Source organism: Chinchilla lanigera, unplaced genomic scaffold, assembly GCF_000276665.1.
Source record: "Chinchilla lanigera isolate Chin_1 unplaced genomic scaffold, ChiLan1.0 scaffold00003, whole genome shotgun sequence".
NCBI classification, from domain to species: Eukaryota; Metazoa; Chordata; class Mammalia; order Rodentia; family Chinchillidae; genus Chinchilla; species Chinchilla lanigera.
The window spans coordinates 9,127,229-9,154,096 of NW_004955404.1; the positions used below are offsets into that span (position 1 = coordinate 9,127,229).

Sequence of the window (26,868 nt, forward strand, 5' to 3'; positions counted from 1 at the left end):
GCTCCGGCTCCGGCCCGGCCCGGCCCGGCCCTCGCCTGCCCCGGACCGCTCCGGCCGTCATGGCAGCGGCCATCGCCAGCGGCTTGATCCGCCAGAAGCGCCAGGCGCGGGAGCAGCACTGGGACCGGCCGTCGGCCAGCAGGAGGCGGAGCAGCCCGAGCAAGAACCGCGGGCTGTGCAACGGCAACCTGGTGGATATCTTCTCCAAAGTGCGCATCTTCGGCCTCAAGAAGCGCAGGTTGCGGCGCCAAGGTCTGTGGGGGTCACTGTCGGGAGGTGCGCCTCGGTAGCCCCGTCTCCCGCCCGGACCCAGCCGCTCCGGGCTCCCCTGCCTCCCTTTTCGGTCCGTCCGTCTCTCGGGCCCCCCCTCCCGGCCCAGCGCTCCCTCCGAGCGCCCCAGCGCCTTCCGCGGGGAGCCGGCAACCTGTAGCCACCCGAAAGTCAGCCCCGCCAGGAGCGGGCAAGTTGGCCGGCGGCTGCTGCCGGCCCGCTCCGGCTCTCCGAGGCTGTTCGAGCCGGGCTCCAGGAATCTGCCTCTGCCCTGGGGACTCCTGGCCTCCCCCAGCACCCAGTTCCCCTGCAGGCCCTGCGGGAGGGTCTCGCTTCCCGCCACGCCACGGGGCGCGCGCCTGCTCCCAGTGTGACTGGGGGCGTTAGGGATTTCTATGAGCCCGGGTCACTTGGCCTCCCGGGTCTCCCGAACCCCTTTGGTCCACAGACCTTGGCGTGGTGTCCTGGTCCCCATGGTGACCTCAGCAGGGGCTAGTGTGAAGGAAGTGAGCAGAGGAGGTGTGTGAGCTAAGGACTAGTTAGTTCCTTAACTTACTGGAGGTTTACCAGAAAGCTGGTTAGCAGGCAGCACTGAGCACTCTGAAGACCCTTAGCCACATCTAGGAATGGGAAGAGGGGCGCAGTGAGTCCCCAAAGAATACATCTGAACGGTGAGGCATCTTGAGCAAGCATCAGTCCCTGGTGTGTGCATTTTAACGAAAAACCTAGAGAAATACAGGAGGCAAATCAAGCGGGAACTGGAATAGTTGCCTTCCTATGGCAATATTATTAATCTGAGAAACAACCAGTGCCCAGCGTGACCTTCTTTCGCTGCTTTTGCAATGTCAAGGTCTGAAAGGCAGCATACTCCGGAGACGGAGCCAGGCCCTGCTGCCCCTTTGCTGCCTCCACACCCAGCTGCAAAGGGTGGCGGTTTTGGGAGCGTGTGGGATGTTCACAGAGAGAAAAGGGGATTGCCTGATTTTCATAACCAAGTGGGCTTGGCAGGAAACAGAAGAATATATTTACGTTAATGGGAGTGTGTGTTTGCCCAGCACATTGCATTCTCGGTGCCCAGCTGTGTTTGCTTGAAAAGCCCCGTCTCTCCAAAGGCAAGGCAGAGAGGCACACACCAAGCCCATGTTTCTGCGTGGATGTGTGTGTACAGATCTATGATCAAAAGTTTGAATGCTTGCTTTTATAAAACAGGCCAACATGAGATATTAGAAAGAACAATAGTTCATTGTTACAATAAGAAAATGAAGATGACCTGCTCTTAGTATCAAGCTTGTAAAGCAAACATCTGGGAAATGTCAGAGTGTACATTCTAAAGGGAAGAAATTATAGCGATGCAAGAGGAGAAACTTGTTTATGTTGAATGTGAAGACAAAGATATTTCCAGACCAGTGTATGAGATAGGGAGAAAACTGAGTTTTCATTTTTCACTTTTCCTTCCAGCGTCACCCAGCACACCTTTGTATTTTGGGAACAAGTGAATTGCTCTAATCACTGTCAGAACAGAGTGCTACATTACCATGATTTAGGTTGCCTTTCCTTTATTTCATCAAGTAGATTATTTTTTGGAGTGGGGTTTTCACCACAGAGAGCTATGAGTTTGCCACTGTGATAAAGCAGATGAGCATATTCTCTTTCAAGGAGGCTTGTTTTAATATAATAATTTAAAGTTATTGTGTGTATTATTTAAAACATATACCAGGCGATTATTTTATAAACATGAACAACAAATTTTTTGTGTCTTATTGAAGCAGAATTTGCTTGTACTCTTAACGAATTTTAAGATGGTGTGTACTGTTTATTTTTCCCCAGTATATAAGCTCTCTAACAGGCAATTTCTCTGTTTTCAACCTTCACTGCTCTCTTGGTATCCATGTGTTTGAGGTGATACACATGCCTCAGTGGTCTGCAAGACAACTACACTTGAGATGACTTTGCTCCCTGGTTTTTTTTTTCTTGGTGGAAGAACAGAAGAGAAAATAGGCTAGAAATTTCATCAGAATATTTTCTTTGTTCTTCTCATGCTTTCTCTATAAAGACATATACACTTTAGTGAAGAAAAATATTGATACAGCTGTTGAGTATCGGAAAGGAGTCAGTTTATTAGCATTATGAATTTTAACCAACACAAGTATTAAAACCTTTATACTGTGTAAGTTGTACCCTGGTACATATAATATATAATATGATTTTATACTATTCTGTATACTAAAATATAATTATTTGATTTCTTCAATATTATATTGAGAAATATATTAAGCTTATTTGATATTTTATATCATACCTTTGTATAGGAATTTTCTCCAGAAAAGGACTTGCTAACTCATATGAGAAAGTTTTATATATCTTTATATTTAAAGATCATTGATCTGACAAGTAGTTATTGCCACTTAGCAATATGTTAGCCCTTGCTGCAGGTATTAAATGTGGACTGGTGAATAGACTACAAGGTCCTCCCTGTATGGAGCTCAAATTCCAGGGCAGAAACTTTGCATATGGAAGGGAACAAATTAATAAGAAACTAGAGCATGGGAAGTTCTCTGCACTTTAGAGGCAGAGAACGGTGGGGCACAGAAGCGTGGGATGAGGGTGTTGCAGAGGTCTAATTTGATGAGGTGGTCGGGTGCCCACACAGAGCACAGGTGGGGAACTAGCACATGGGAGGGGTGCAGAAAGCAGTGTGTATGTGAAGGCCTGGAGATGGGAAAGATCTTAGCCCATTCATAGCAGCCCAGTCAGTACAGAAATGTGAAGTGCGCTGTCAAGGAGAACACATGATGACATGTGTGGAAACAGAACGAAGAATGGCTCCACAGTGGTGCTCGGGAAATAATAAGCATGTAGTACATTTAGGGATTTTTTTCATTTTAATACTTCATTAAGTACTAATTTATTTCTTGCGGAGTACTGAGTTGGAGTGCTATCCCCAGCCCCATGCCCCAAACCTGTAAAGAGTTATTTTGTACCACTTGCCTTACTCTTTTGAAGGGCAGAAATTTGCAGGGTGGCTAGTATTCATGGTGAAGAGTGCTCCAACTCTATCTCATCTTTCAAAATCATCCCCCTCTACCCTGCCCCCACCTCCATAGACTCCGAATACAGTTAAGACTCCTATAAAGTAGCAGTGTAGTTCTCATTCCCTATGCAGCGTGTGTATGTGTGTGTGTGTGTGTACGTGTATATGTGTGCGAGGGGTTACAAACATGCTTAGAATCATCTCTTCACTCCTATTGAAATTATCGCTTTCACTTGTTGAAATTATCTCCATTTCTGAAAGGTCAGAGAAAATACCCTCTATTCTGAGAATTCTTCCTTCTTTGCATGGAACTAAAATTAATTCTCTGGTGGTCTTTTAGAATGCACTGTTGTTTTTTATGCATGGTAATAAGTACTCAGCATATATTCTCACTTGATTGTATTTAAGAAGCAAAGTCTGTGGTTTCTGCATTTTCACTGCCTCTCAAATCTTGATTGGCCTGAGCTTGAATGCTCACCTTTGTTTTTGAATTGCGGTGACATAAGGAAGGTCAGCAGATCCAAAGCTCAAAAAACTTATTATTAAACCACAGTACTCCAATGAAATCATTTTGGAATAAAGATACTTCTCAAATATTAGTATATTTTTACTTTCTTCAAATAAATACATTTAACTTACCCCTTTTCAAAGGAACTGGAAAGTGAGTATATATTTGTGAATTACTCAAAATCAAGCAAGAGTATTAGCAAATAAAGGAGTATATATTATATGAAAATACACATTTAGAATATATGATACTTTAGCTACAGAGAGAGTAATACATAGGAAAGTAACAGTATGCAAGTAGTATTATTTGGAATCTTAATAAAAAATGAAAAATAAAACAAAATGAATACCATGTTATATAGTGAATTTTTTATCCTTAAGTGTTGCATTTTTATTATGAATTTTTAAACTAAACAAGATCCTTGATTGCTTATAGGATAATAACTTTTCAAAATCTTTGGTACAATTAATGTAACTGTCTCTTTCAACATACATCCTTTTTTCCTTTTTGGCTACAATCATAGTAGGCATGGTATTATGTATCATGTATGTTTAGTCAGTAGTTGTGTGGATTTCTTACTAAAACATCTTGCTTAAAATAAACTATAGGATGTCAGAAGAAGTAGAAATGAAAGAATGGTGACTTAAAATGTGTTTTCCCTCTAATCTGTAATGTAAAACGCAGACATGCACACCTATGCTATATAAACAAAACTGCTTTGCTCTCTTTTGATTGTGAAACCCATTTGTTTCCCAAGAAATGAGTGTCCTTTCTTCTTATAAGGTCCTATATAAAGAAGTATCTTCTCTCTCAGAAAATAATAGACACCAAACAATAATCCAAAGTCTACCATTTTGGGGGGTTGCTATTTTAGAACCATGTGCACATCAATCAAAGGCTACATGATTTTTAGCTCTTTAGGTCACGCTAGAACAAGGAACCCTCACAAAACATATTCCTTTTTTGGGAAGTATCTTTTTAATAAACTCTTTTGTTTATTTTTGCTTTCTTTTACCTAAGAGTCTTCCTACACATCTTTTAACAATACTTGGTGCTAACTTTTTGGTTTTTTTGGTACCAGGAATCAAACTCAGGACCTTGTGCTTGCCAGGCAGGTGCTGTGCCACTGAGCTATACCACCAACCCAACAATTTTACCACAATATCAAGCACCATTAGAATATTTACACCCCCTGCCCAATCATTACTGGTATAGCCCAGTGTTTTTGTTTGTTTGTTTGGTTGGTTGGTTGGTTTTGGTACCTGCAATTGAACTCAAGACCTCGCACCTGCCAGGCAGGCACTGCACTGCTGAGCTATATCCCTGGCCTCAGTTGCTAAATTTTTGAGAGTGCTTTATATTTTGTTTATTGGGGTTAGATGTAATTATACTGTTTCTAAATTAAAATGTCTAGTCTTTTTAAAACAAAAGATATTTTGCAATGCAATTTCTAAGTTAAAGATCTTATGGAAATACTATTGTGTTTGTAAGTAAAATAATGTTATGGAGAAAAAATATGCATCATTTACTTATATGTTTCTTTTCCTGTATCTCAGTCTTTTGCTTTAACACTACACACTTGCTATAGCTCCTAAAAATGACCAGTATCTTAGTAGTGCAATAAATTTAAAAATGGTACAATAAATAAAGTGTAAAGTAACTTGCTAGGTTAGGTTAGATGTAAAGTAAATAGCATGGTTTGTTTTAGGCTGAGTTTTACTCATGGATTGAGTTGCATTTACATATTTGTAGAACATAGTGAATACTTCATGGTGAACTCTGCTGAAGAAATCCTTTATCAATTTTTCAATATCAATTGAAAGGCATTGACTATTTCAAGGTCCTTTACCTGCTCCCTCCCCGCTGAAGATTAGCATAATCAATCATTTTTCACTTTGTTTTCCAAATTAGTGTAATTTGTAGCATAATTCTATACTTAGCTTCAAGGTTCTCTTTTTCTATTAATAATCCCATTATTTTAAATTATTTTAATTTTCATCTTTTAAGTTACATTTACTCTTACAACTGATATAGAACTTTAAAATGGTAATATTAATGAACTATGTAATATTTTGATACATGTGTATATTGCCTAATGTTTAAGTCAGGTTAAACGTATCTAATTTCTTAAACATTTATCATTTTATTATGTTGTAAACACTCAAAATTCTCCTACCTTTTTGAAATGTATAGTAGATTAGAGATCAATAGTCACCCTATTGTACAGCAGCATATAGAATTTCTTACCCTGGTCCAGTTGTAACTGTGTGCCCATTGATTCATATTTCCCTACCCTGCCCATTCCTGCCTTACTCATTTCTCTTGACCCTCTCTCCCTCCCTTCTTTCTTTCTTTCTTTTTCTTTTCTTTCTTTCTTTCTTTCTTTCTTTCTTTCTTTCTTTCTTTCTTTCTCTCTCTCTTTCTTTTTTTTCTTTCTTTCTTTCTTTCTTTCTTTCTTTCTTTCTTTCTTTCTTTCTTCCTTTCTTTCTTTCTCTCTCTCTTTCTCTCTTTCTCTCTTTCTTTCTTCAATACTGGGGATTGAACGCAGGAACACTGAGCTACATATCTTCAGTATTTTTTAAACTTTTATTTTGAGACAGAGTCTCAGTAAATCATCCAGTATGGCTGAAAACTTGTAATCCTCCTGATTTAGCATCCAGAGAAGTGGGATTGTGGGAATGTGCCACCATCCCCAGACAGATCGACATTTTTGTCTTCCACACATGAGCAAGAATAAGCTTGCCTTTCTGTGCCTGGCTTATCTCATTTAACACGGTGATCTGTAGTTCTATGTATGGTGTCACTAAAGCCTGGATTTCTCTCTTTAAATGGTTGAATAATATTCCATTGCACATGTACCGCATTTCCTTAATCTATTCATCGAGTGATGGGCACCTTGGCTATTTCCACTTGTTCCTGCTTCGAGTGGGACTGCAGTGAACTTGGAAGTGCAGATGTTTTTTAAATACTTCCAAAATTTAAGAACAATTAAAATCTAAGGACAACTAAACATGAAACTTCTCTTCCTCCATGTAAAATAATAAGACCTCTAAATTTTATTTGCTTAATTTAGAAACAATGGCAGAGGTTTAAGGAGCAAAGTTTTTCAATCTGATTTATATACAAGTAGTTTTAGAATGCTCGATTTCTTTTCAGTTATACTCCATATTGTTTCTTCCCTTTTCACCAGAAAGACTTATTTAGGCCATGTACATTGTATATGATATTTTAAATATTTTTATTTTGATACTCAAGTGTTAAAGAAAAATAAAAACCCATAATTGTAAGCTTTAATATGTAAAGGTCCATTCTAGAGAGATTAACACAATTTAAAGCCAAGCTCAGTTTTGGCATGACTAGTGAAGAGTTCAGTAATTTTATCTATAATGAGCTCTATGTTCATTTTAAGAAATTCTGGTCTATCCCTATATCACCACATGCTGGGAAGTAGCAGAAGTGAGACGCAGAAATGTAGATGCAATTTGTAAACTATTATAGTTACTACTTTGTCATTCAAAGAAATACCGTTTTTCACAAGGTATTTCATTTTGGGAAATATTTGTTTATAGAATGAGTGCTTCAGCCTATGCTTTTATGGTTCTTTACCACTGGGATTGACAGAGATCTATGTGACCACCGGCGACAGCTACTGGAGTCAGAAGCTCAAATGTGCCTGCAGTATACCTAACATCTGTACATACTCCTTCAGGAGATCCAAGATCCTACATTCTTAAAGAAAAATGTAGCAGTGTGAGAGTAACAGTTGAGATCACCTCACACATAGGTGTAGGTAAAGTATTTAGTAATGTGTGGGTCACCTACTTACATGAAACTTAGTCTGAATATATTATTTTTAATTTTCACAACAAATCTATGTGGTAGGTACACTACATTATGCATTTATTTGTATTCTAACTTATCTATTGATGGGATAAACACTAATATTAACCAGTCATTCATTTTTACAACAACGATTAAAAGCTCAGTAAGTTCACATATCTTTAAGAGTAGAGCTGGCATTAAAATCCAGCAGGCTGAATCCAGAGTCAGTGCTACTAACCAAGGCTGATACTCAATTGTGGTTATGTTCTTCCATTTACATCCACTAGTGAGGATTCAATACCATTGCATACATGGGAAACTGAGGCTCAAAAATTTGGGATTTTGCTAAAAACCATACAGCTAGCAAGTGATACAGCTAGGGTTTAAAAAGTCCATCTGCTCTTAAATCCTGTATCTTCCCACTGCCTTACAGTCGTTCATGTTGTCATTATTTTGTAAACTCTTCATTAAAAGAAGTCACATTATTTCAGGAAGTAGTTCAAAATGCTCAATGTATATATTGTTGATTAGACTAGCAGTACTTCAAGCGCTGTTGTTACTGTAACAGTTACCCAAATACTGGTGTCATAATAGTGTATCATTAACTTAAAATCAAGGATAAAAGAAAGTTTGCCCAGAATAGAGGTTACTTGGTCAGCTTTGGCAAAATGTCAAAATGAAAGTACTGGATTTTACCAAGCCACTTTTGTTTTTTGGCTTGGGCATATAACTTATATTTTCAGTGAGTCTGGATGTGACATATGATATTTTCTCCTCAATAATTATAATATCAATCTTAAAAGGACTAATTGAAGTATTTACATTATAATATAATAAATATATATTAAATATTTCAATTCTTTTTTCATGAATTCTTCTTATTCTATAGTTCAGATATTTCTCATATTTCTAGTGAGATGCCTTTTGACTGTATTCTTTATTGGCCATATTGTACATGATAAAATGAAGGAAATCACTATGGTTATAGTGTACCAAATTAATCAGAAAACTTAGAGGCCATTAGAAATCTAGATATTGCATTTACTGGTTTGCTATTTTTTAATTAACACATTAGTTCTTTGTCAAGCCTAACATATTTGTAATTGTACTTGCCAGTTTTAGAAAATGCATGTAGATGAATATTTGATTGTGGATTTACATTATATATTTGCTGTTTGGAAGCATTTTATTGATTTATATTATTCTTCCTTTCTAGTTACCTTACTTACATAGTAAAACCAACTGGTTAATCCAGCCGCCTACCACCTTCTTTGTACCTACATCAACACAGTTGATTTTGGCTGAAGAGAAACAAATTAGACACAAATGAGGCATGCTGGTACATGCCTTTAATTCCAGTGCCAGAGAGGCCGAGACAGGAGGATTACAAGTTTGAGGTCAGCCTGGGAAACTTAACAATTTATAGGATCCTTTCTCAAAAAAAATTGTTTTTAAAGAGTGGTGATATACCTCCTTGCAAAGGTACTGGGTTCAACCCTCAGTACCATGTAATGCAAAGAAAAAAAAAATATATATATATATATGCCTTCAGAAGCCCTTGCTGCATTCCCATCCATTTACTCCTCTTCTTTTTTTTTTTTTTTTTTTCTTTTTGGCTTTTCTCCAGTACCGGGAACTGAACTCATGACCTTGCGCTTGCCAGGCAGGCGCTTTGTCGCTGAGCTAAATTCCCAGCCCCAATTTACTCCTCTTCTTACTGATGGTGTGGATGAGCAGTTGGTGCTCCAATATAAGGTCGAGACCTTCTCAGGTTGAGCAGTATGTCCTCTTTCCTATTCAGTATCGTTATTCCAGTCATTTCCCTTTTTCTTCTACACCATAAGGTTTTCAGATCTTACTGTATTCTCATCCACAGGTGACTATGTGGGAATGTATCCCATCTTGTGAAAGGACTGCACTGGGTTATGCACTCCTCTCTACCTATTGGATCAGTTGTCTTTTTTGATTCAAGAATGTGATGTGCAACCTACAATCCCGCCTCATACTTTCACATTCTCTTTTGCCCCCTTTCCATTCACCCTTTCTTTCCCTACCATCAAACTTCCCTTGTCAAGGTCACCAATGAACTGCGGGTGATCAAACTCAAACATCTATTCTCATCCTCTATCCTATTATATAGCATTTGGTGTTTAAAGCTTTGCAATAAATCTGTATTTTTTACTATAATTTAAGTAAACAGCATCATCAACATGCTTTTCGTCTATCATTTACTACAGTAAAATCCCTCATAAGGTCATCTTTTCACAGTGACAGCTAGATCTCCAATTGAGTTTGTTAATGGATGAAATATTGCCAGGACAGGACAAGATATTTTGTCAAGTACTGTCAGTACTCAGTCGGCACTCAGTACCATAAGAAGGGATGATTGGTGTTTCCTTGTACGGGCAGAAGATTCTTTTCAATATATCTAATTCTGTGTAGATTGACTTTTTCAGAGAGGAAAAATCTGAACGGTATTTCTAAGTTATTCCTAATTTTTTATCTTTATATTCAAATACAGAAGGTTATTGCATAGTAATAACTATTTTTAAAGCTCTTATTTTCATGCTCACTACCATAGAAATTAATGTTTGGCAAATTAAAATATTGGTTCATTTGTCTAATGGAAAACATTACTAAAATTCAAGCATTGTGTAGAAGGAAATAATAAGCTTAGGAAGGGTCATTCAGTTTCTCTTTTTATGTGGAATGTTTTCAGATGTATTTGCCATTTTTCTGACTGTGGATTTCAAGGGATGTTACTGTGTTCTCTTTGTTACCCATATATTATATGTAGATACATAATTATGAGCTCTGGTGATAAAGCTAAGGTAACATTTTGCATCTGTGTTTTAAAAATTTATTTCCTGCCACAATGACAAAGACTCCTTAGGTATGAGAAATGGCCAAGTGCTGGCAGTTGGAGTATAGCAATAAATTTACAGGCAGAGTCCTATTATCTTGTCTTGTTAGATCCTACAGGACTCATGTTTAACCACGGGGTTTAGTAGCTCCTACATGAATATAGTACCTTTTTAACAAGACACTTCTCTAAAGCTTGATATTGGTTTGCTTTCTGCAAAATCAGACAATCCCTTCCCTTTTGAAGTGGTCTTTAAAATAGAATCTTGTTGATTAATGTCTTCTTATTCCACCACACGCGTCATTTCATCTCTCTAAATTTCTGTAAATAATTCTCGGCCATCCTTAGATGCATCATGCCCTTTAAATATTTGTTCATGGCTTTTTTGTCCTTCTTACTATTTGGCCAACTTACAACTGTTTAAGTCTATTTATCTTTCTGCATAAGTAAATGCCACCAGCGCCTTAATAATTTCTGTGGCTTAGATTATTCAGTAATTACCTCATCCTGATTCCAGAAAATGAGATGTTCTGCTGTTTTCATGAACAGAATTTCATGCTGAGGCCTAAGTCGGTGGGTGTGATACTGTATGCATCTGCCGTCTTCCTTGTCTCTGGGATGGGGCCCTATTTAAATGAAAGGGTAAAGAAAGTGGACAAACCCATGCAAGGCACAAGTGGTTATTTTGGCTTAAGGCCTGGCAAATAGAAGGGAAAGGTAGAGAACGTAACCAAATGTCTCCACTGCACTTTCTAGGTTAGAGATGCTGTGTAACAGCTCATATTTCCCCAGCCACAGGAAGTAGGTGGTATTATTCTCATTCTCGTGGAGATGGGAAGTGATGTAGTTTTCCTAGGGAGTCACACCTGGCAGAGGTAGTATCAGAACACAGATCTCAGTGCTGCAGTGCACACAGGTTTAGGATTAATCCAGTGGATGCTACATGACGAGAGTGGTCAGCATCACATCCCAGTGTCTTTCACAATTCAGGCCTAGGGTGGGCTAGAAAGGCAACCACAGTGTCCTCTGTTCACTCCTACAGATTGCTGCAGGAGTTGCTGGCCAGGGATGTGGCACCCTTGGTACACATCTTACAGTCAAGTGCCTTGTCTCACTCTGTCCACTTTTCCGCGGCTTTCCCATGCTGAGGCCGCCAGACTGAAAAGGTGTGTGGAAAGGCACAGTCAAACGCACTTACTCTGACACCTTAGACCTTCCTTGAGGAGTAAGCCACAGCAGACAGGTGGCAATGTTGCCGGTCTCCTGTAAGGTGCGAAGTATTTCATGCTTATCCAGTTTTTAAAATTGCCTTCATCTTAAGGCCTTTGCATTTTGGAGGCTTATAAAAGTCACTGAACTTTCATAATATGTCACCAATGACCAAAGGTTTCCTCTGCCGTGCTACTGCTGAGAGATTGATGAATTTTTATCATAAGAAATGTCCCTGGTATCCAAGCATTCATGTAAATGTTATACTTTTACTTTCCGGGTGGTTTATTGATAGAAAATCAAGTGAAACTGAGACCCATGGTACAGTAGTTAAGTACTTTTTCTGACTTCTACACCAACAAACCAGCTTGCACATCAAATTTTTCCATTGGTAGGGCTTTTGCTTTGCTCTATAAAAGTAGTTACTAAGAGGGTGTTTCAGTGCATCTCCCCAGCTATCTTAGTGTACAACATAAATATTCCTGTTTCATTCACTTAAAAAAGTAGCACTTCACAGCATCACATTTTTAAAATGTTAGCTTAAGTGTCATAGTTGGCTGGCCTTATACTGCTTACTACTTTTATGAAATTTCCTTTCTTTTTCATAAATTTTCATACTTTAATTTATGAAAGACCAGCAAAATAACACAGGCATTATTGTCATTTGTTTTTCACTGTTTTTTAAGTTTCTTTTTTATTAGCACATGTTTGTGATACATAATTACATTCCTCTTGGTTTTAAAAAAATTCTACAGAGTTCCCCTTGGTATCTCCTGAGGCAGGCTTATTGATGCTTTTATTTTAAAATGAGCTTAATTAAACACCCACATTTTAACTGTGCTGCCCCTCTCTCTCAGTCTTTCCTGGGTGGTACCTCCCAACGTCCTCACCATAGCCCTACGCTCTTCCCACAACCACCCACTCTCCTTGTGCAGTAGTCCTGCTAGGAAGTCCAGACTTGGACACCTGACACTCTGAGCCTCACACTGCCAGGAACAGGGTGGGAACTTATTAATATGCAGATTTCTATGCAATGAGTGGGTTGGCCAAGACAATTTCAGTGATGACTTCTGGCTTTCAATGCTTCTCTTATGTACTTGTTTACTCTCCTGAGGTAGGTCTTAGAAAATTGAGATGGAACTACATTTCTTTGCCATAAAGGTTACAAGTTACCTTAAAAGGCCATCTGTAGGGTACCACTGTCCTCCCGACAATTCACACTTATCTCCTGGCTCCTGGCCCCAGCCTCCATCTCCAAATGCTTTGCGACTTGCCGTGCCTCCATACTTCCTGTTGGCTGCTAAATACATCCTGATAAATAGTTTGCTAATTATATATATATATATATATATATACACACACACATATACATATATAATTTATATATATACTACCTTCTAGGGTTTATAATCCAATCAATTTCATTCTCATCTATTGCTCAAATTTAAGAGAGTTGCAGTTAAATATTTAATGCTATATGTGTGTTGTGTATATTTTGCAGATGTAAATAAAAGATTTGTAAAACTTGCTGTGCTTGTGTGATGCAGCTAAAACATGAGGTTTAAAAACAAACCAAAGTCTAGCTGTACTGAACTCCAGACTTACATATTTGAATGAGGCGTACAAAGACACATACTGTCCCAGGTTAGTCACCCTATGCCAAATGAACAAATGAACAAAAGAGAGGAGAGTTGATAGTGAATCGGCAGGTACTTTTTGGAAATAAGGAAGGGATGTAAGGAAGGAGACGGTAAAGTAGGTAGGGAAAGTTGATCAAAATGGTCAAAATTCTATCTATCTATCTATCTATCTATCTATCTATCATCTATCTAAGTCTAACTTCCCCACAATGAATGTGACTATTATTTATCATAAACGTATACTACTGAAAAAGGAAGCTATGATTCTCACATTTTCACAGGCCTGAGTATTGAAGCAGAAAAATAAAGAAGCCCATTTTATTCTGTACAAAAATTCAGTGGAATGCCTCACAGTATTTGTAGAACTTTATTTTTGCAGACAACTTTCCTTGTTTTACCTTGACAAGTCTCATTGTCTTCTTCTGGGGTTGGAGTCTGCACAGGCCTTTGAAAAAAATTACTCACTGATGCACCCAGTCACAGTAGGTACTATGTTGAGAGTTATGTGAAGGGAATGAAACTTCAGGATGGAGAATGTGACAAACCTGGAAAAGAATGGCCACACACACACAAAGCACACAATGTACGCAAACACAGTCCCCACTACCATTGTCTGCAGCTTACGTGACTGTCATGATTCATAGGAATTTCAGGTTGCCAGCGTGGGGTCCCGTTAAGTGATGCTGAACATATTCCTAAAGAACAGTGTACTAAGTTCCTCAATAGCCACTAAAATGCATTAAAGGCATTGATTAAAAAATCAAATAGAAAATTGGCAGAAGGTAATCTAGATGGCAGCGTTGGATGGACTGGAGAGATGAGAATATTGGATAGTAACCAACTCCAACTGACAGCAGCTGCAAGCTTCCTTTGGCAGAGAGGGAGAAGCATTAAGTACGTGAGACTCTGGGCTTTAACAAGTCAAATTAGTCAAACACGGGACTAAAGCTATTGGATTTGTATTAAAAGTGCTGCTTTTGAAAGAAGGCCAGATTAATGTGCTTCTGATTAGCAATCAACCAGCAAAACTTCAGAGTCTCAAAATTGTGACAGGATTTGGAAAAACATCCCTTGGTAGAAGTCTTAATAAATGGTACTTTTGCTGGTGAAGGAAATAATTATAAGTCAAGAGGATGCCTGTAGGGCTTCAGGGATTTGTTCTGTAGCTAGTAGCGTGTGGACTCCAGGTGAGTCTGTTTAGTGTGCTCTTCCCACACGTGTTTGGTTAGACATACTGGTTTAACAGTGGCTGTATCAATATTGCCTGCTAGTGACATTTTTTTCATAAGGGAACGTATGGATATGGACCATACACTGCATATCTTACATGCTATTTAAAGTTAAGAAGCTATATAATACTAAAACAAAGTTTTGAAAATGTTGGATTTGTTCACAAATAAGTAGAAGCCCTTTTCATTGAAATATCTCTGAATAACTTAAAGAAATCTTAAATTGACCCATTAGCATGGACTTTTTGCACTATACATCCAGAAGCTGAACAAAGAAGAGAAAAATGAAGAGAGAGAGAGAGAAATCTCTAACGTATAGAAAATACAACCAACAGCCAGACTCCTTAAGGTTGGGCCTTCATATATTGTTGTATATATCCCCCTGACAGAGAAGCTGTGAATTTCCTCTTTAAGCCTTTTTCTTTTTCTTTCTTTGTATAATCTAAATTGTTGCTGAATTGATAAAGCCAAGATACTCTTGCGGTTTTGAGTAAAAACAAGGCAACTAATATTTTAACTCATAAAACTTTGCAGTTACCTACACCGAGCCACACAGAATTTTCCAGCGTAACGATGGTACCATGGTGATCACATCTAACCTCCTCAAAATGCATGCATTAAATATGTGCAATTTTCATGTATCAATTTTATCTCAATAATGCTTTAAAAAACTTTAAAGTAAGACAGAAAGATTATAACCTGGACAACTTAAACAACTTAGGAAGACCCTGTCTCAAAACAATTTTTTTTTAAAGACTGGGATGTAGCTCAGTATAAAGTCTGTATATTCAATCCCGATACCATTTCTGCCCCGCTGCAAAGCAAACCCTTAAAATTGTCCCTAATTTTCAAGTGAAAGAGTAAAACTTATATATATTAAGTAAGTTTTCCTGGGTTATACAATCTGCACTGCATTAATAGTAGTATTAAAATGCCATAGTTAGATTTCAAGTGCAAGAGACTCCCCTTACAATGAGACTATCTGTTCCCTGGAGCCTGTATGACCAGAAAGCTAGTTAGTGAAACATTCTTTCCAATCTGAGTAGGAAGTGGACACCTGGGAAGTGGGAGGAAATACTAAGAATTATGTCTTTAGTTCCTCTTCCCCCATCCCCTTTCTCCTACATTTATTTATTTATTTAGTACATGTTACGGTATATAATGATTCCATTCACTGTGGAGAGTTGGTCCATGCACATAACACATCTTAATTCCTTTTACTTCTCCTTCCCTCCACTCTCTTTCTATCTATTTCTTGGTCTCCTTCTTTTGTGCAGAAGATCTATCTCCCTATTATTCCCCTTTAAATGTGCTCTTTAATATGGTGGCAGATGATTTTACTGCAATTGATGAAGAATGATTCTCTATATTGTCTTGCTTCCTGGACTTTGCAAGACCATAAAACCCAAGAGACAATGTAACAATTGTTCTTCCCCAAACTCTGGAGAACATTAATGATTCTTTTTTTCTCTTTTTGTTTATCGGTAGTTTTCTTTTTAAAAAAGACATTTATTTCCTCTGATTATAAGTCTCAGTATTTCTCCTACAAAACTACAGTTGGACATGTGGGGTGCTTCATAAGTTTTATTAAATAGCATTTGCATGATGTGGGTGTCATATAGTTCTATTTCTTAAGGATTTTTCTTAAGTTTTATAGCAATTTTTGCATTCAAAAATTGGTTTTAGTTTAAAAATAAATGTAATTCAAATGTAATACATACACTTCAAGTTCAGAAGTCATATATGACTTAATGAATTTTCACAAAGTATATAAATACAGTTTTTAAGAACTAGTCAGAGAAGAACTCTACCAAGACCCCAGGAATACCGCTCCCATGCTGCTGAAATAAACAAGCTCTGAAGCCAGCATCTCTTGACATCTAACACGATACATTAGTTTTGTCTCTTTGAAAACTTTATATAAATTGCCTATTATAGTGTGTACTCTTTGTATCTAGCTCCTTTTATTTATCAAATTTAGGGATTCATTCATGTATTTCTGGTCATATTTTATAAGCTCTGTCCTGATACCTCTTTTTCTTGATATTGATATTTGTACCTTTTCATTCTTCTCTGAAGCTTTGTCAGGGTGTACAGTATTATATTTTATTGGTCTCAAAAGAGCAACTTTTGGCATAGTCCAGTTTATGTCTCTGTGTGTGTGTGTGTATGTACTGTATACATTTCTATTAGTATTATTTTATTTTATTATCTTTAGACAAAGTTTGCTGATTTTTAACTTCTTGAATATATAAATTCTAAGCTTGTTGAGTTTAAGCTGTTAAGGAACTTAAACATATATGTAAAACTATAATCTTACCTGCTGGACATTGTGTCCACACCAGTAATCCCAGCATTCTGGGAGGCTGAGGCAGCAGGATTGCAATTTGAAGCCCCGCTGAGGCATATTAACAACTTAGGGAGATCTTATCTCAAAATAAAAATTGAAAAACTGCTGGGGATGTACCTCACTGACTCATTGAGAAGGTCTTAAGTGCAATCTCTAGTACTACCAAGAACAATTATAAATTTACCTGTCTATATTCATGGTTTTAACTCCATTATGCAAGCAGAGCTCTTTTATATTTTAATTTTAACCTAGTAAAATATCTTCTAAATCTCATTATTATTTCTTTTACTCCTGACTACTTAGAAGTCCCTTGGAAATTTAAAAACATTTGAGATTATCTAGTTATCTTTTTATAACAATAAATCACTATATTAATTTTAAGATAGAATTTAACATAATCAGAGAACACATAATATATGCAGATTTAAAGCAAAATGTTTATTTGTTCACCTTCCAGGTATAACATTGTCAATTACATCAAATTTGTCAGTTATATCAGTGTCAATTATATAAAATTTGTTCATTATGTGGTTTGAATTTTCCAATTTTTAAAAATTTTATTTTCTTCTCTCTACTTTTTCCCTTCTAAGACAGTTGCATTTAAAAAGATCTCTCTTTGAACTGTGTTTTTTCTTTATTTCATTTAGATCCATCCAATTTTTCTTTAATTTTTATAAATTAACATAAAGTGTATTACTAGCAAATATGCCTTTTTATAACACTGTCTTGTCTTCTGTTTTAAAGTTTACTTTGCTATCAGAATAACAACATCAGATTTTGATGATTTAGAGTTTGCCTATAATTGTTTTTCAGAACTGTAACTTTTCCCTTTCCTTATATTTAAGGTAGCATCATGTAAGCATAGGTTTATTATTTTTAAGAAATTTAGATTTAATTTTAAATATACTCTGAAAATCTTTATCTTTCAGTCTATTTACATTTAATTAAATTAATATTGTACTTGAGTTTAAATCTGTCATCTTGATATCTTACCAGTCATTTTGTTGACCCTCTTCTGTATTCTTTTTCTTGCTTTCTTCTATACTTCTACTACTCCTTCATTCTTCTACTTAAAAATCAAGACTAGTTCTTACTGTTTCATTTTTTCCTACTTCCAGTTTGTGGTTTATGAACCCACTACAAAATATTTTAGCAATTTATCCTAGATATTACCACAGTTAATGCTTCCTTACTAGACCCTACTGTAAATGTGAATATTTTGTACCACTTAAGACAATATTAGGACCTTAGTATACTTTGCCACTTAATCACTTTTCAGTTGTGCTCCTTAATACCATATATTTTTTCTACTTATACTAAAAATCATTAGAAATGACTTTTATTGTTTATTGCACTCTTTCATTGGGATATTTGCCCTGTCCATGGCTGTTTGCCTTCCTGAATTCTTATGCTTGCTTTGAGATTTCTTCTTCTGCCTGAACATCATCTTACTATAATATTTATGGTTTAGTGGAATCTACATGTTGTGAGTTGTCAAAATATATTCTTTGCGTGAAAATTTCTTTATTTTAATTGTTTCTTTCTTTTAAGAATTCCAGACTGGAAGTTGTTTTCTTTTGTCACATTAATGATGTCATTTCATTGTTTTTTGGCTTCCAACATTTTGTCTTGAAAATTTATCTGCAAACTTATTTTGCTTCTTTAAAGTCAATACCTGTGTGTTATCTTCTTTGCTCTTTTGTTTCATTAATCTCATCATGGCGTGTGTGGGTGTAGTTTTACTTGCCACTCACTCTAATTCTGGGATATAAGATTTTATTTCAGCTTCAAAGATGATTTCACATTTTCTCACTTCTGTCCTTCTAGACTTCAGGCATATGTTGGTGTCCATCTCATTACCTCCAATGTGTGCTGCTCTTCTCCAGATTTTACACGTTCTTACGCTGTGTCTGTGCCTCAGCCTGGTTAGTCTCGGTTGAATTGTCTGTCAGTTGTTTAATTCCCTCTTCCTTTGTTGCTGAACTCATCAGTGGGACTTTCCTTCCCAGTGTTGTTTTTCAATTTTACAAATCCTGTCTGATTCAGTTCTCTTCTCTGTTACCTCACATTTCTCTGATTTTCTTAAAGTATTCAGTTGTGTTGGGGTCTGTGTCTTCTTTCTCACATCTGGGCTTGCCATGGCTGTGTTCTTAGTTTGTGTCTTCTTAGTTATTTTCATTTTCCATCTTCTTCTCGGTTTTCTTTGGTAACTTTGACAATTTTTATTAAGTATTGAACATATTACACAGAAAAGCAAAGTTTCCCATGATTTTATCTTCCTCATACATGGTATATATTTCTTTGTTTTAGTAGGCTGCTTGCATAAAGACAGAAAGCCAAAATTTATTTTAGGATAAAATAGATTTGAAGTTGGTTTTCAGGTGTGTGTGTGTGTGTGTGTGTGTGTGTGCGCGCGCGCGTGCATGTGCGTGTGGTAACATACCTGCTTCTAGTTTGTATTTTGGCCAGCACGTCATTTTATGGAGGTTCAGCAAAGAGCTTGGATGTTACCAAGGCTAATTTAAACTCTTATTTTTAAGGCTGGGCACGGTGGCACACACCTGTAATCCCAGCACTTGGGAGGCTGAGGCAGAAGGATCTTTTCCAGTTTGAGACCAGCCTGGGCTACAAAGTGAGCTCACAGCTGGCCTGAACTGCAGAGCAAGACCCTGTCTCAAAAAGACCAAAAAACCCCTCTATTTTTAAATTAAGTTTATTAGTACATTTAAGACACACATAATGATCACATTCATCATAGGAAATTTGTACCTGTACATAATATATCTTGATTCTTCTTTTTTTCCATTCCCCTTCCTTCAACCACTCTTTTCCTCCTTATTTACAAAAGCTTTGTTTCCTTGTTTTCCTTCTCATTTTTTTCTCTTCCATCCTTTCCCCCTTGCTCTATCTTTTTCCCCTTCCCATTTGAATATTTCCTTCCTATTTCACAATATCTATTATATATTTTGGTCCTTATTTATGCAGTTTCTCACACCAGAGAAACAATATGATATTTACACATGTGTGTCTGATTTATTTTGCTTAAGGTCTCAGCGTGCATCCATTTACCTAGAAATGTCTCAAGTTTATCTTTATTGGTGCGTAGTACTCCACTGTATAAAAAAACACATCTTTTTATCCATTCATCAGGTGATGGACATTTGGGCTGCTTCCAAGATTTACCTATTACAAACTAAGCTGCTATAGACATGGGTGTGCATATATAACTATAGTATGATGCTTTAAATTCTTTTGAAACTATACCAAGAAGGTGAATAGCTGAGTCAAATGGAACCTCTAGTTTTAGTTTTTGGAGGAATCTCCACATTGATTTCCACAGGGATTACACCAGTCTACACTCGCACCAGCAGTAGAGAAGTGATCTTTTTTCTGCACAGCCCTGCCAGAATTTGTTATTGGTTGACTTCTTGATGGTAGACATTCTTTTTGGAGTGAATCTCAGCACTGTTTTAATTTACATCTCTAGAATGACCAATGCTGTTGAACTTTTTGTTCATATATTTATTTGCTATTTCCATTTCTTCATCTGGGAAGTGTCTGTTCATCTCAGATGTCCATTTTTGGATTGAGTCTTTAAATCAGGGGAATATGATTTTTTTGAGCTCTATATATTCTAGATATTATTCCTTTGTCTGAGGAATAGCTGGCAAATTTTTTCCCTACTCTGTGGATTGTCTCTTGACTCTGTTGATGACTTCTTTTGCTGTGCAAAAACTTCTTAATAATATGAGATCCCAGTTGTTGCTTCTTTGTAGTATTTCTTGTGTGATTAGGGTTTGGTTCATGACGTCTTTGGCTACATTTATATCTTTAAGATTTCTATCTCTTCTCACTACCAGCAGATTTAGTATTTCTGTTTTAATATTTAGATCTCTGACCCATTCTGACTTTAGTTTAGTGCATGGTGAGTGACATGGTGAGTGCCAGTTTAGTCTTTGGCATGTGAAGGGCCGGTTTTTCCAGCACCATTTATTAAAGAGGCTATTTTTCTTCCAGTGAACATGTTTGTCAAAGATAAGGTGGCTGAGTGTGTTTGGAGTTGTTTCTGCATCTTCTAATCTGTTCCATTGATCCTCTGGTCTGCTTTTTTTAAATTTTTTTTATTTTTTTATTTTTTTTTTGCCAGTACCATGTAGCATTATGACCTGCCAAGAGCTTTGTTCTAATTTTTAAGTTTCTGCCTTCTTACATGTTTGAAACAGCAAATTTGTTGATATAAAACATGGTGGTCCCCTTTCTGGTTTTTCCTTTTCATTGAGATTTTGTTCCCTTAAATCTATTTGGTTTGGGAACTCTCCAGACTCTAACAAAATTACTTTCCTACTCTCCCTTCCTCTTCCCTTCCCTCCCCTTCCCTTCCCTTCCCTTCCCCTCCTTTTCCTTCCTCTCTCTTCCCTTCCCCTCCTTTCCCTTCCCCTGCTCTCCCCTCCCCTTTTCTTTCATTATTTTTCTTTGCTTTCTTGTGTTCTTTAGAATGTCTAGCTTTCATGTTTAGTGGGACAGTTGGTCTCCCACTGATTACTTGATTATAACTAGCAGTGAAATTGCTTTCTTACTTTGAAACCATAGTTCCCAGAAAATTGCTATCAGGAAATATCTTCATTTTTTGTCCCTATTTCTTGAATTTGGAATGAAAATCAATATTGTGACAGGAATTGAGAGAGTTTTTTGATATATAGGTCATAACGAAGTGTTCAGCTCCAAATTTTTACTCAAATCATTTTGAGTGTTAGGAAGGAAATTCTTGGCCAGCTTTTTATTTGATTTGATTTTTTGAAATATCACCTACTGACTAAATCCATACTGAATTCTAATTTCTCATGAAATCTGAGGCGGAGATAGATATTTTTGTCAATAATTGTTTCTGGGGGTATATTTTTTGTGTATTATGTGTTTCACACCATTGTGCTGCCTATTACTGCCAGCAGAGATTATTTTAAGCCTTCAGTGTTCTAATATAAAAATTGGGTTATTTTTTCACTCCTCAAGTTCATTTCCTGGCAATTGCTGATGGGAATAAAGTTGTAGATGATCAAATCTTTTTCCAGAATTTTAAAAACTTGCAGTGTTACCTGTGAAATTCAGTGTAAAGGTCAGTGTGGTCTAATTTTGGCTTAGCTCTAAAAGTTCACAGGATGAGGAAGTGATAGATATTTGCTCTAAATTGCTGCATCACTGAGCTACAGGGCTGTCTACCTCCAAAGCCATGAGAACTTGAAGTAGCCCTTACAAGAAATTCCAGCATTCTCCCCTGAGTCTTGGGCTACATATTGATGCTAGTGTTGGTTCAGGCCCCACCTGGAATTACTTGTATCTTCCAGAGCTCTTTCCAGTTAGGGCTATGTGCTTCTGAACAAGTGACTCAGCTGCTCTGGTCCTCAGTGTCTTGGTTACTTTTCTGTCATTGCTGAGACAAAATACCTGATACCAAAATTAATACCTGATAGACAAAATTAAAGAAGGAAAGTTTATTGAGCTCACAGTCTGTGGAGGTTTCAGTACATACTCAGCTGGCTCCAAGGCAGAGTGGCACATGGCAAAGGGCAAGCTTTCATGGTGGCAGAAGATAGCAGAAGCAACAAGAGCAAAAGGGAGGAGTGGCAGCAAGCAGCCTCTTTCTCTTCCTTACATATGCAAACTATCCACCCCAGGGCGGGTGTAGCACTCACACCCATAATCCCAGCATTGGATTACAGATCAATCATAAACTCTAAAAGCCATGACTGCATGTGTCTTTGGGGACACCCAGACACAAACCATAACACTTAGTATCTTTATTTTTCAAGTAATTTTATGTAATTCTATCTATTCTGCTTATCTTCCAAGTAGGATTCCAATAAGGTAAAGCACATGAGACTGTTTTGTAAATTATCATATTCCATATAAACATCACAGGAGAGGCAAAACCAAGACCTAGGCAAACCCTCCAGCATATTCATGGGTGGGCACTGTTCTCTGTTACACATATTTCAAAATCTCCCCTTGCACACCACTTTTCTAACTTCATTCCTAGAAATAGTAACATAGATTAGTTTGGAAATCTGAGCTGGGAGAAAAGATAAACTTTATTGGATACTTACTTTCACATTTCATAGTTGTATTTGAACTATAGTATATTTCCCTACATCTTGGCTAAAAGCAATTCAAAACTCATCAGTTCATTGAATTTATTTTGTAGGTAAGATGATACAAAAATATAGACAGACCCCAAAATGTTAACTCTTTTATTATGATCTTATGGTTAGTTAATAATAGAGCAAATAAGAAAGAATTCTGTAATTCACTTACTGAAAATAAACACCAAGTCATTTCAGGTCAAGTTCACAGGTAGGCAGATATCTATCCCTGTCTCCCATGCACACACGTACACACAGAAAAAATAGCTCCCCCAGGCTGCTAACGGGGGTCTGAATGCATTTCTCATCCCCTTTTCCATGCCAAAGTGACAGAAAAGAACAGATTTCTTTTCCATTTGGAGACCTTTGTTGAGATATAAATATCTTCTTGCTAGAATATTCGGTGGCCTTTCAGCTGTCACTGTGGAATCACACCGTGAGTTCTGGATATGATGCCCCTGGGCTGCAAGTATGATCAATAGCACCGTCGAGAAGCAATGGCCCGGCCAGGGAGTGAACTAGGTGAAGGAAAGTGAGCATGAACAGGTAAAAGCAAGGCTGGGATGGAGGCAGAAAAAGTGGGCAAAGACACAGAACCTCAGTGTGAGGATCAGAGTCAAGCTTTGTACTCAAGGGTTTTTGAAAGACTGATTTGGGGCAAAAAGGGAGCTAGCACAGTTTCCAGGTGGGTCTGGATGTCCTTGAGGAACAGAGAAATAAATGGGATATGACAAACCATAGACTTTATCTTTGTGCAGTGTCAGTATTATTTGTGGTAAATATTTAAGATATGTTATGTCAAACACAGAATGTTCAATAGTATACAAATGCCAGCATTATTGAGTAGACCGCAAGACTCTAAGACATTCCTGCTTATCAAATGTGTGAGGCTACATCCGTCCCACAAACTCACCAGTGAATATGGCTACTTTGATTATTTCAGCATAAAAAGTGAAAACATTTTAAAAAATCACCAGAGTATTTGCACTGTAGAACATGTCCTGACACTATATGATTCTCACAGATCCACCCCTTCCCTTTTGTGTTTTCTGAATATAAACACCAGACATTGCCTCTTCTGCTTTGTAATACAAAGCTGACTCTGAACATGCACTACAGTCTGGACATTAATTTGCTCGAGAGACTCCTCTCAGAAAGTTTTGTGCATACCTCAGAGAACTGTTAACGAGCCATGATTTCTAATCGACCTTTAAAAGATTTTACCTTTTTGAAGGATCCTTTGTTTAATATGCAAGAACATAGTATGTCCAGGACAAGAGCAAGGCATTTACCCTGTGTAAAACCAACTTTGAGTAAACGACAGGAGTTGGAAATAGGAGAAATGAAGTCTTGTTTTGTTTTTGTTTTTGTTTTGTTTTTCTTTTTTACCGGGAATTGAACTCAGACTTAGCACTTGCCCGGCAGGTGCTGTGCCTCTGAGCTATATCCCTGGCCCCTGAGGAGAAATGGAGTAGTGAGTCACCAAGTGCTTCACCTTATGGAATTATATACTGGAATCAGTTCTCTTACTTTGTATTTGCAAAGGATCCATGGCATTTGACAGGAAATTAAATGACCAAACTTAAAAACTATTGAAAACCCAAAGGTCTCCTTAGAAAGTTGGTAATATACTGGGCAAAATGTGAAATGAGCCTTCCTAAGGAATTATTAGGAGATTAATAGTGTGTAAGATCTTTGACCCATATAATTGCATCAGAATGATGACTACAGGAAATTCACTTACACCTTGATTTAAAGAAATCTGGAGATAGATATTAATATTAATACTTGCCAGGTCCCCAAAGTCAAATTATCAAAGATATATTAAGGAAATAATTTATTTTGAGACCCAGATTTAATGGTTTGCAATGAATCTCCATATTGGAGAAATTAATATACTTTATGTGGCTCTAAAAGGGGGTGGGGATTCCAATCTATTTTACTTTGTTATCTTAGATTCCAGTAGAATCGATATCTTTTCACATCTGTGCTGGTTTATTGATGATGTAAATGCAAACCGTGCTGAGAATGCTTCCCGCTAGTTCTACCATGAAGAAGCACCATACGTGTGACACTGGGATTGCTGACAGCATTACGTGGAGTTTCTTCTCTTCTCCTTCCCTGTTTTTAAAATGAAATGGGCTGTTCTGTTTCTGTCTTTAGTAGCTTAAAAGAATACCATTTATAGTCTTAGAGTTCTGTGGTTCAGAATTCCGGCCTGGCTCTCGCTGTGCGGGATCAAGGTGCCGGTAGGGCTGTTTCTTTCCGGAAGCCTTGGTGCAGAGCCTGGGTCTGTGCCTTCTCATCTTTGGGACATGTCTGCATTCCTTGGCAGACGTCCCTTTCCTCCTTGTTCAGGTAGCAACATCACATCTTTCGGGAAGTCCTCTCTCCTCCCTCACTCGTAGTGACCTTTGGTTATACTAGAGCCACTCCATGACCAGAAGAGTCACACGAGCCAGGATCCTGAACTGAATCCTGGATGCAAAGGCTTTATGGCTGGGAATGTAACATAGTCACTGCTGTTCTGTCCGGGGAATGACAAGCTCATGAAGCAGTGACCACAGGACACGCAGTCAGTGCCATAGTACAGCTGGCATAATGAATGCTGGCTTGAGGCAGCTCCACCTACCAGGGCAGGAAAATTCTGCTAGAGGAAACGATACAGAGAGGGAGGATGGCAGGGCGAACTGGGAAGAGCCATTTGCAGAGATGGAGGCTAGTGGTACACAGCAGGCAGCCAATGCAGGGAGCAAGCTTATGAAAAATCCATCTTAGCATTTCCACTTCCACTCTGGATCTCACTTCTCTGCCCTTGCCTCTGTACTTGAGGCCCTCGGAGAAAAACCGGAAGCCACAGCATGGTCACAGGTGTATTTTAAGTGCAAGCATCGTTCCTACCACCCCAGTGAACAGAGCACCACTTTGAGCATCTACATAGGACACTGGCACTAGCCTGCTGGAATTCACTGACCTGCCATAAACTCAGGACACAACTCATTCTTACTAGAATTAACAAGACTTCCCACAATTTGGACACGTGCCTTGCTTTCTCGGCTCTACTCCCTGATGATGTTCCTCACTCCTTGGAAATGATGTATGAGATTTATATAGTCCTGTGACGTTCATTGGTGGGTATTTTTGTGTCCACTTTACAGAGGAATCTGAGAAACTGTGACTTACCTCAAACTACCCAGCTAACCAGTGACTCAACTCCGGTGTTTTTCCCCCTGTGGGGAGGACAGCCCACCACCAGATGTTAGGTTTTGTTCCAGAAGATTTCAGGGTGGATATGGGGAACAAGCTATCTCTTTTCTGTCTGCTAACTCATTTTCTCTTAAGCTAGTTAGCACAGGGCTTGGGGTATTTGGGGGCATGGTGATGAATCAGGACAAGTTTACTTCCTTTCACTTCACCTGTTCAGCAGCCCATGTAATTGCAAAGCACAGGGATTTCCTCTCTGACAATTATTACTTGAGAATGTCTTCATCTTAATTAGGTTTTACTGGGTCTTTCTGATGCCCAAATAATATATTTGGCTAACTGGTAAACAATGAGGGTAAAGACCATTTTCTGTTGTTTCTAAAACACATTTTAAAGACTCTATAAAGAGAGCTTGCATGGAAATCTTTGTATCAAAATATTGTATATAATACACAGCATTTTTCTTTAGAGGAAAACGAAGAGATTCACATAAGGGACACATTTTAAAAATTTTTTATTTTTTTATTTTTTATTTTTTTGGTTTTTTGGTTTTTCTCCGGTACCAGGAACCGAACTCACGACCTTGCGCTTGCCAGGCAGGCGCT

At 37.8% G+C, this 26,868-nt stretch overlaps 1 protein-coding gene across 2 annotated transcripts in view; it reads left to right on the top strand.

Annotated features, from left to right (window-relative positions):
• The window catches only part of Fgf14 (fibroblast growth factor 14), a 625,574-nt gene that overhangs the window by 422,885 nt on the left and 175,821 nt on the right, over window positions 1-26,868 (top strand). The window contains exon 1 of one of the 2 annotated variants that reach the window (XM_005374033.2): window positions 60-252. The exons of the other annotated variant lie outside the window; for it this stretch is intronic. Within the exon in view, the coding sequence (XP_005374090.1) occupies window positions 60-252 (193 nt within the window). Of the gene's footprint in view, window positions 1-59; window positions 253-26,868 lie in introns of those variants that run through there. 2 annotated transcript variants of the gene reach the window in all.